Source organism: Salvia splendens, unplaced genomic scaffold (genome assembly GCF_004379255.2).
Source record: "Salvia splendens isolate huo1 unplaced genomic scaffold, SspV2 ctg1128, whole genome shotgun sequence".
NCBI lineage: Eukaryota > Viridiplantae > Streptophyta > Magnoliopsida > Lamiales > Lamiaceae > Salvia > Salvia splendens.
Genome location: NW_024598676.1, coordinates 10,290 through 20,156, shown reverse-complemented (window position 1 = coordinate 20,156; position 9,867 = coordinate 10,290). Strand labels below are relative to the sequence as shown.

The following is a 9,867-nucleotide window of genomic DNA, read 5'->3' as shown; positions in this document are numbered from 1 at the left end:
CAGATATGGTTATTCATCTCATTTATATGTAGTCGGATTTTGTCGCCGGCGAAAAATTTTTAAGAACTATTTAAGTTTGTGATATTATATGTCAAGTTTAAAGTTTGTGGGAAAAAACAAGTTTTTAGAAAATTTTGTAATAAATACCCCCTTATTACTATTATTTACCACCGAAATATTTTCAAGCACAGTACGAGTGCTCGATATTTTTCAGGTTCTATATGAAAACAACTTCTTCGGTCTTTGTAAATATTCACATTTTGCAAACTTTGTAATATGCCTCTAACTGGGCCTGGGCAATTTTAAATTTCCTATGTCGCAAACTTTTGTTGTGCAATTGGGCCTGGCCAATTTTGGTCCACACTGATAAATCTAATGGGCATCTGATGCAAGTTTGTAATTTTAGGCTCCTATTGGTATTATGGAAAAAGGAATATGGAAAATCAACAGATTATAAAATTATTCGAAATATAGATTTCTTTTCCAGCCCATTTATAGATTTCCTAACATTCGTATAATTTTAATATTAATGACTGCACGCCTTTATGCAAAACTACAAACTTTATCATACTTAATATTTTAGCATTATGTCACAAAGGAACATTGTATCCAAAAAATCAAAACGGAGACACCAAATATATGTTAAAATGTCGTTGAGAGCTTGGCCATTTTTTATCCTCACATGTACCACTCACTCACTACAATCTCCTCCACCCATTTCATAATCTTCATCACCATCACTAATTTCCTCTCTTACTACACTCCCTCTCTCCCTCTGATTCTCCATTTCTTACTTCATCACACCAGTCATGGCTGCTGCTGTAAGCGCTGCAGTCTCTCTACCTTCCACCAAGGCCGCCTCCCTTTCAGCTAGAACATCCATTATTTCTCCAGAAACCATCAATTTCAACAAGGTTTCATCTTTTCTTTCCTCTTCTTGCATGATTTCTTTTGATCTTCTGCATTTTATTTATGAAATTGCTTTAAACAGAATTCGCTGATAAAAAAAAATTCAATCTTTACAACTTTGCATCAATAAACTGAAAAAGGGGCTTATGCAAATATCTATATCTCATCAGATTGCATTAATGTGTTGGGAATTGTTTCTGTTGCATTGTATCTAAGCTATGGAATCTCACAGCATATGATAAGGGATTTAGCTCTACTGATTTACTGATAGTTTCATCGTGGTTATATTTAACTTAATAACCTACACATGGATTCTGATAATCTTGTGCATATGTAGGCCTCCTTACACTACAGAAATGTGTCGTCTACGAGTGCCAAGATGGCACCAATTAGAGCACAGGTAACCACAGAAGCTCCTGCTAAGGCTGAGAAGATTTCCAAGAAACAAGAAGAAGGGGTGATTGTCAACAAATTTAGGCCAAAAGAGCCATATGTTGGAAGATGCCTTCTTAATGTGAAACTCACCGGGGATGATGCCCCGGGCGAGACTTGGCACATGGTCTTCAGCACTGAGGGTACTCCTCCTCTACAAACATCCATGAACTTCAAATTTGTAGTGTACTAGTTTCATTCCTGTTGTTGAAATGTGTTTTCTTGAAGGTATAAATGTGTGTGTTGTTTCTTAGGAACTGATTTTGATGAGTATGTGTGTATGTTGAGCAGGGGAGGTGCCTTACAGAGAAGGGCAGTCGATTGGGGTGATCGCAGACGGCGTAGACAAGAACGGGAAGCCTCACAAGCTGAGGTTGTACTCGATTGCCAGCAGTGCCCTTGGGGACTTTGGAGACTCCAAGACTGTAAGGCTTCGCCGAATAGGAATATGTGTCTGTGATAGGAAATATATTTTTTAGAGCTGTTGTAGAAATTTAAGATATATTGGAAGTATGTTTGATTGTGCATTTCATGGGAATCCTTCCATCATATTCGGTTATGCTTCATTGCAGGTCTCTTTGTGTGTCAAAAGGCTTGTCTACACCAATGATCAAGGTGAAATTGTTAAAGGAGTTTGCTCGAACTTTTTGTGTAAGTAAACAATCCTATTGAGAATTGTGACCATGTTATGAGATTCTTAGCTTCCTTCTTAAATGCTATTGCTTGTGGTTGAATCGAGCGTCGAACATAAGTTGAATCGCTTTGTTATCAGGTGACGTGAAAGCTGGTGATGAAGTGAAGATTACTGGTCCTGTGGGGAAAGAAATGCTTATGCCGAAAGACCCCAATGCTACAATCATAATGGTTTGTTATTCATAATTGAGATCAATGTGTGAACAGTTTTCTTTATAAGGCATAAAAGTTGCATTGAGTTGATCTGGCATCGGTGTTTTGGTCTGACATGTGTAGCTCGGAACTGGAACTGGGATTGCTCCTTTCCGCTCATTCTTGTGGAAAATGTTCTTCGAGGAGCATGAGGATTACAAGGTAAACACAAATCAGCTAAAATCTTTTGCATAGCGCGTTTTCTACCTTCAAACACTGTCACACACCAATTGGCTTCTTGAATTTCAGTTCAACGGCTTAGCATGGCTATTCTTGGGTGTTCCAACAAGCAGCTCCTTGCTCTACAAGGAGGTAAGCTATTTTATCCCTATACCAAAACTTAAAAAAAAAAGTGAGATTGAGAATCTGCAAGATTAAGTGATTGAACTCGATTTCTTGTCCAAAAGAAGTTCTCATTATGCAGTTTGAATTGGTTATGTGATTAATGCTGTTGATCAATGTGGCCAGGAATTTGAGAAAATGAAGGAGAAAAACCCAGAGAACTTCCGGCTGGACTTTGCTGTGAGCAGAGAACAGACAAATGCCAAGGGGGAGAAGATGTACATCCAAACTCGGATGGCTGAGTATGCGGAGGAGCTGTGGGAGCTGCTCAAGAAAGACAACACGTTCGTGTACATGTGTGGGCTCAAGGGAATGGAGAAGGGAATAGATGACATTATGGTTTCCTTAGCTGCTAGAGACGGTAACCTTCACTTGCCAAAACTCTTTAGGCATTATATATTAATTCTCATGCCTCATTCGATCTTCTTGTTTTTCGTGTATGAAGGTATCGACTGGGTAGAGTACAAGAGGCAGTTGAAGAAGGCTGAACAATGGAATGTGGAAGTGTATTAAGCTGTTGCTTGTATAAATGTTTTGTACAAAATTCAGCCCTACCTGCATTTTTCCTCTGTGCTCATCAGCTCATGTAATGCATTAAGCAGGGTACTGATCTTTAAACAAATGTTGCTTTTAACTTTTACTTCCATCTTTTAGCCCTGTATCAAACCAGCAAATTTGAAGATGTTTATAGAAATCAAAGATGATTGTTAAAAATTCAGTATAAATTAATCCAAGAAGTATTGCACAAAACAAAAGAAAATGTATATTTAATTTTCAGATCACTCTTCATACAAACAAGCGGTAGAAAAGACATAAAAAGTGATTGAAATATTATTAGTAAAACAACCCTTTACCGAGATGTTACATCATCCACTATTTATCATCATTACTGAGGTGAGGTGGACGGTTATCCGACGTGGATAGTTGTTAATGCGACAGATAATCTATATTCTCACTTAGATCTTCTGGTGGTGAATCAAAATATCTCATTTATTAGTATGATTCTGTCTGAAAAAATATGTTTGAAATATGAGAGTCATACATTGCTGACAGTTTCTTATCCTCACTTGTGCCACTGCATTGGCTTTCCTATCTCCTCCACATATCCCTAATCTTCTTATTTCCCTTCTCTTACTCACTATACTTGTTACTCTCTATCTCTCTGATTCTTGATTTCTTATTTTGTAACAAAATATGGCTGCTGCTGTAAGTGCTGCAGTCTCTCTTCCTACCTCCAAGTCTGCTTCTCTTTCATCTAGAACATCCATTATTTCTCCAGAAAGGATCAATTTTAACAAGGTATTAATCATATGCACAAATTTTCTGCCTTTTATTCATGATAAAAAAAATAGTCATGTATCTTAATCAGTTCTCAATCATGACTATATGCAGGCATCCTTGCACTACAAGAATGTGTCGTCTAAGGTTGCTCCTATAAGAGCTGAGGTGAGCACTGAGGCGCCTCCGAAGAAGGAGAAGCATTCCAAGAAACAGGAAGAAGGAGTAGTTGTCAACAAGTTCAGGCCTAAAGAGCCATACATTGGCAAATGCCTCTTGAACACCAAGATCACCGCAGACGACGCCCCTGGTGAAACATGGCACATGCTCTTCAGCACTGAGGGTATTATTATTCATTTCCCATCCCTCCTCCTAAAATCATAAATACTTCATTTTCTTGCTGATGAAGGAATTTAGGTAGTTACTTTGTTGAGTCCATGTTGCTCGAAACTGAACTAGTTGAGTGTTTTTGAGCAGGAGAGGTGCCTTACAGAGAAGGCCAATCGATTGGAATAATCCGGATGGCATTGACAAGAACGGGAAGCCTCACAAGCTGAGGTTGTACTCGATTGCAAGCAGCGCCCTCGGTGATCTAGGAGACTCCAAGACTGTAAGCCTCCCTTCACGAACGAGATAGTACAGCGTCAATGCCTGTTTGTTTTTAGAAGAATTCAAACTAGCTACATCGATTTTTGATGCTTCGTTGCAGGTCTCCTTGTGTGTTAAGAGGCTTATCTACACCAATGATCAAGGGGAAATAGTTAAAGGAGTTTGCTCAAACTTTTTGTGTAACTACTCAAATCCTTGTTTAAATTAATGTGAGGGTTATGAATGTTCTTACCAAACCTTTCTCTGTTTCAGGCGACTTGACACCCGGTGCTGAGGTGAAAATAACTGGACCTGTTGGGAAAGAGATGCTTCTGCCAAAAGACCCTAATGCTACCATCATAATGGTAGGTTGTTCTTGCTTGACATCGTCTATCAACGTGTTGAATTTTCATCACCACAATCGTGTTGTCGTGTTGTAGCTTGCTACCGGAACTGGGATTGCTCCATTCCGCTCGTTTCTGTGGAAGATATTCTTTGAGAAGCACGATGACTACAAGGTAAACCTCAATGCACGGAAACACCTTTCATTAATCTCTCTTTTTGAGGCCTACAAATACAGATATGTATAGTTAATCAATCATGATGTTGTTGTATTGTAGTTCAATGGCTTAGCGTGGCTATTTCTGGGTGTTCCCACGACCAGCTCGTTGCTCTACAAAGATGTAAGAAACCGAATGATCATTTCCACACTCACATCCTAAATCAAGATGTGGGAGTTGATCAAATCTTGCCAGTTAAACTCATAACAATAATCATGTTGTGGTGGGCAGGAATTCACGAAAATGAAGAGTAAAAGTCCTGACAATTTCCGGGTGGACTATGCTATAAGCAGAGAAGAGACAAACGCGAAGGGGGAAAAGATGTACATCCAGACACGGATGGCTGAGTACGCAGAGGAGCTGTGGGAGCTGCTCAAGAAGGACAACACCTACATATACATGTGTGGGCTCAAGGGCATGGAGAAGGGTATCGACGATATCATGAGCTCGTTAGCTGCTAGAGATGGTAAAATCTACATCTAACAATAGTATAATGCTTAGCCATATATTCTGCTCTTGTTGAATTGTGTAATCCTTCAAAAACTCGAACATACTGCCTCATTCGATGTTCTTGTTTTTTGCTCGTCGTGTAGGGATCGACTGGGTAGAGTACAAGAGACAGTTGAAGAAGGGAGAGCAGTGGAATGTGGAAGTCTACTAATTCTTGTTGTATAATGTTGTTGTGTAAATGTATCACTCTTTGCTGCTGTAGATAGGTAACCTCTTTTTTGTCTTTTTTTTTTGCAATTTGCTTTATTTTTGAATATTCATATTTGATATCTCATTCATCCACCTGATGATGTTGAGATTTTGAGGAACTATCACAGAGTTTAATTGGGAAGTAAATTATCAATCATTTTCACTGTTAATTGGCTTCTTTATTAGATAGTTGATACTATGATATATGGTGACTTGCATGAGTTTATGAAAGTTTTTAATAAGTTTATGTACATGCAAAATGTTATGTACATTTTTTAGTGTTTTCCATTAACAAAAATTGCTATATTAGGAAATCTGATACTACTACAAATCTACAATAGATGATCTTAGTGCTACTTTGAGATGTCACTGTTGTCTTAAGTTTTAATTGATCTTGATTATTTTCGAAAAATATAAATTCGTCAGTAATTTGTTTGGACAAATCATGCACCCGAAATTTAGGACAAACATTAGTTTTGGCTAGGATTTAAATGTTTCCAAAATTTGTATGTTAATTTTTCATTAATTCTCTTCATCTGTTAATTAAAAACTAGAAGTTAAAGTTTACCTCACACAATCAATAATTTAACATCAAGTTAAGATTATGATAACACAAAAATAAGGTTTGATAAAAGCCTATAAGAAATTACTCCGAATTATTTAGTGTCATCAAAGTTATGACTTATGAGACACATTATTATTGCAATGGTAAATATTGATATTATCGTTGGAAGGAATTTTGAACTTTTTAAATTTTTTGGACCAAATTTAATTCAGCCATTTAAGGGTAATTTTGACAATTTTTTTTACTTTTTATCTGTTTTCTCTCTTTTTTTAATTTCTAAATAGTAGTACTATATAATATGTAAAAGTATATCAATCCAAGAATAAATTTGAAATATAATTAATCTTAAAAATCATAAAATATCAATAGTTACTTAAAGGGAGATACATTATATTCGACCGAATCATCGCTCGAATGGATTTTTCAAACTTCAATGTTAATGAATTAAACTTCAATGACAATCAATAGTGTTATTTAATTTATGGAAATTAATCTTACTATGTCTCTAATAGAAATAAAGAGTGTTTAGCAATTTAGTACGAATATTTTGATTGCATAAATTAGATCTTTGGCTAAATTGAAATCAATGATTATGTTATTATTTTTTTATATAGAAAATAATATTATAAGAAATGTAAATGTATAAAAGTTGAATTTAAATTAAAACCTGTATATTAAAAATAAAAGGATATATTTTAATTAGTTGTCATTTCACCTATTTATAGTTCATTTTCTTAATTATGCTAATTTGATTAGGGTGAATGGCATTAGTTATCAATGAGCTTAATCATTGATGTAATTTGCTTAATAATTTGTGATTTTACATTTTTAATAATTAATTTTGTATTTTGAATGTATATAATTTGTGAATAAAGAACATAAGAGAAAAGAAAAGAAAATAAAGTAGAAAAAAGATAAAAAAAAAAACTGACTGAAATCAAAGTAAAAAAATAAACAATATCATATGCTACTATTTAAAATTATGGACGATTTCCTCATGACAAAAAAAATGCTTAAAGGGTAGTATAATCTATGAAAACAATGCAAAAGTCCATGAAATGTGACTATCTCATGTACACAGGGACAATCCGTGATGTTAAAATTCATTAGAGTGTCCACAATAGTTGGAACAGCCAGACCACGATCACAAAAAACTTGTCCGCCTAGTCAGCACAGTCACAAAAATTTGTCTGCCTAGTCACCACAAAATAAATTAAGAAAATAAAAAAACACGTTTTTGACAACCGCGACGGTCTCGGCGGCTCACAATAGGCCGCCGCGGAACCGCCGCCACCCTCAGTCCACACCGCCTACGCAGCTCTTCCTCCACCGCCGCAGCGCCTCCCGTCCCTGCAATAGACCTTCGTAGCGGTCTCACTGTGGACACTCTTAGGGACCGGAAAATGTTGTGTAGCCTTGTCCAACTCTCATATAACTGAGACAACTTCAATAAAATACGAATATCCTCGTCGATAAAATTAATGTTATATTTTACTATTTTGATACGTTGCAAGTTAAATTTTCATTTATTTATTTTTTTCTACTTTAAATAATTGTACCACACACTATAATAAATACTTATATCCATATTCCATCATTAAATCAATATATAAAAGCGAGACGTACATTTCATTAATTTTTTTATTCACATTCTTTTATAAAGTAAAATAATTTATTAAAATTTACATTTTAAAATGTGAATTTAAATGACAGATATAAGAGAAAATGGGATACTTGCCCCTTAAAATTGGAATATTAGTATAACTATTTCTGCCTTCCATATCATAATCTATTAGAATTAATTGTAAAATGAATAAAGAAGAAATTTGTAGAATTAAGAGAGAAGAATAAAATTGAGAAATGTAAAGCCCAAACGGCCGAAACGCAGCAATTTAATTAGGGCTTCTTTTAGCTCAAGCCGTTTATAAATACCACACACACACTCTGTGTAAGCACGCACAATCAAAAAACTCTCTCTCGCCTATACGTATACACAATCGTATAAATCGGGGTTTCTAGGGTTTCTTTCGTCGGCGATCTTCAATGGCGGAGGAGAAGGCTATGCGATCCAAAGGCGTCGTCACCAAATTCAACGATCAGAAGGGCTACGGATTCATCCAGCCCGAGGAAGGAGGCGAAGATCTGTTCGTCCACCAAACCGCCATCAAATCTGACGGCTACCGCTCCCTCCGCGAGGGCCAGGAGGTCGAGTTCACCATCATTCTAGATGGCGATAAGACCAAAGCTGCTGATGTCACTGCTCCAGGAGGAGGCCCCGTCGACACCACTTCTCGGAGGGGGAATAACAGCAACAGCCGCGGGGGAGGGTTCGGATACGGAGATCGGAGGAACGACGGTAATGGATACGGTTATCGGAGCGGCGGAGGAGGTGGAGGAGGCGGTGAGTGCTTTAACTGTGGCGAGGTTGGGCATATGGCTAGGGATTGCTCTAATGGAGGCGGAGGCGGAGGCGGAGGCGGAGGTGTAGGCGGTGGAAGTGGTGGAGGATGCTACAGCTGTGGAGGAATTGGGCATATGGCGAGGGAATGTCCTAGTGGAAATCGCGGCGGTGGTGGAGGTGGCGGTGGTGCTTGTTTCACCTGCGGGGAGCCAGGTCATATGTCGAGGGATTGTGTGCGTGGCAGCGGCGGTGGTGGACGCGGCGGAGGTGGTGGTGATTGTTTCAACTGCGGGGAACCAGGTCATATGGCGAGGGATTGTGTGCGTGGAGGCAGCGGGGGTGGACGCGGTGGTGGTGGTTACAGCCGTGGAGGTGGCGGCGGCGGTGGTTTTGGTAGGTTTAGCGGAGGCGGCGGCGGCGGTGGCGGAGGCAACTGTTTCAGCTGCGGTGAGTCTGGACACTTCGCAAGGGAATGCAAAAGCGCCTCGTGAATAAGTCGGCTTCTATTATTCTCCCTTTTTTTGGTTCAGTTGATGCTATTTTTGCTTTGCGGATGGTTTAATTACGCTGTTATTATGGTTTTTGCTCTATGTTTGGCGGGTGTTATACCTATAGAATGATGCTCCTATATTGTTATGGAATGGTTTTTGCTACAATTGTTGTCATGCGATCCACTGATTTGTGAACCGAAATTTTCCCCACTTGGTTGGCAAGTGTATAATATGGTGGTTCGGTTTCTTGGTTTCTTTGATTTTGCTATTACTTTCCTGAGCTCTGCTTAGTTGTTTATGATGTGTGTTGTTGGTGTTGAGATTTTTGTTTATGGATGATTTTAATCTTGATATTTGGAACTTGGAAGTGCGACTATTAGCTTCAGTTTATACAACTCTAAGCCCTTCTCGTCGGTATGCTGGAATGGTGAACACTACTTCCATTCCTATACTTTGCTTGAATGTGGAGGAGAGAATGGAATAGAAATGCATAGGAATTGTCATTTCATTTATATCTTCATTCCATTCCACCTCTTCCATTCAATCTTACCAAGGACTGAATAGATAAGCTTTGAGTCTAACCTTTTGTGGTATGAATTTTAACTAGTTTAGGTTATGCAGCTTCTTGCTTCCTTCCTCTTAGGCTACTGCATATTGTGCCATGTGATAGCTTCCTTTGGGTTTATTAATTCAGTGTGTTACACTACATGACCATGT

At 38.0% G+C, this 9,867-nt stretch overlaps 2 protein-coding genes and 1 pseudogene across 2 annotated transcripts; all 3 read left to right on the top strand.

The window, feature by feature from the left end:
- The first annotated feature begins 668 nt into the window (after nt 1-668).
- On the top strand, nt 669-3,208 carry LOC121788731 (ferredoxin--NADP reductase, leaf-type isozyme, chloroplastic-like). Its single transcript, XM_042187347.1, has 9 exons — nt 669-914; nt 1,247-1,484; nt 1,633-1,766; nt 1,914-1,992; nt 2,114-2,205; nt 2,311-2,388; nt 2,476-2,538; nt 2,695-2,929; nt 3,014-3,208. The coding sequence occupies exons 1-9, from the start codon at nt 810-812 to the stop codon at nt 3,079-3,081; spliced, it is 1,092 nt and encodes a 363-aa protein (XP_042043281.1). The 5' UTR covers nt 669-809; the 3' UTR covers nt 3,082-3,208.
- A 408-nt stretch (nt 3,209-3,616) lies between these two features.
- Nucleotides 3,617-5,863, top strand: LOC121788732 (annotated as a pseudogene).
- Nucleotides 5,864-8,191: 2,328 nt separating this feature from the next.
- LOC121788730 (glycine-rich protein 2-like) lies at nt 8,192-9,405 on the top strand. The gene has a single exon (XM_042187346.1). The coding sequence runs from the start codon at nt 8,302-8,304 to the stop codon at nt 9,148-9,150; it is 849 nt and encodes a 282-aa protein (XP_042043280.1). The 5' UTR covers nt 8,192-8,301; the 3' UTR covers nt 9,151-9,405.
- The last annotated feature ends 462 nt before the right edge of the window (nt 9,406-9,867 follow it).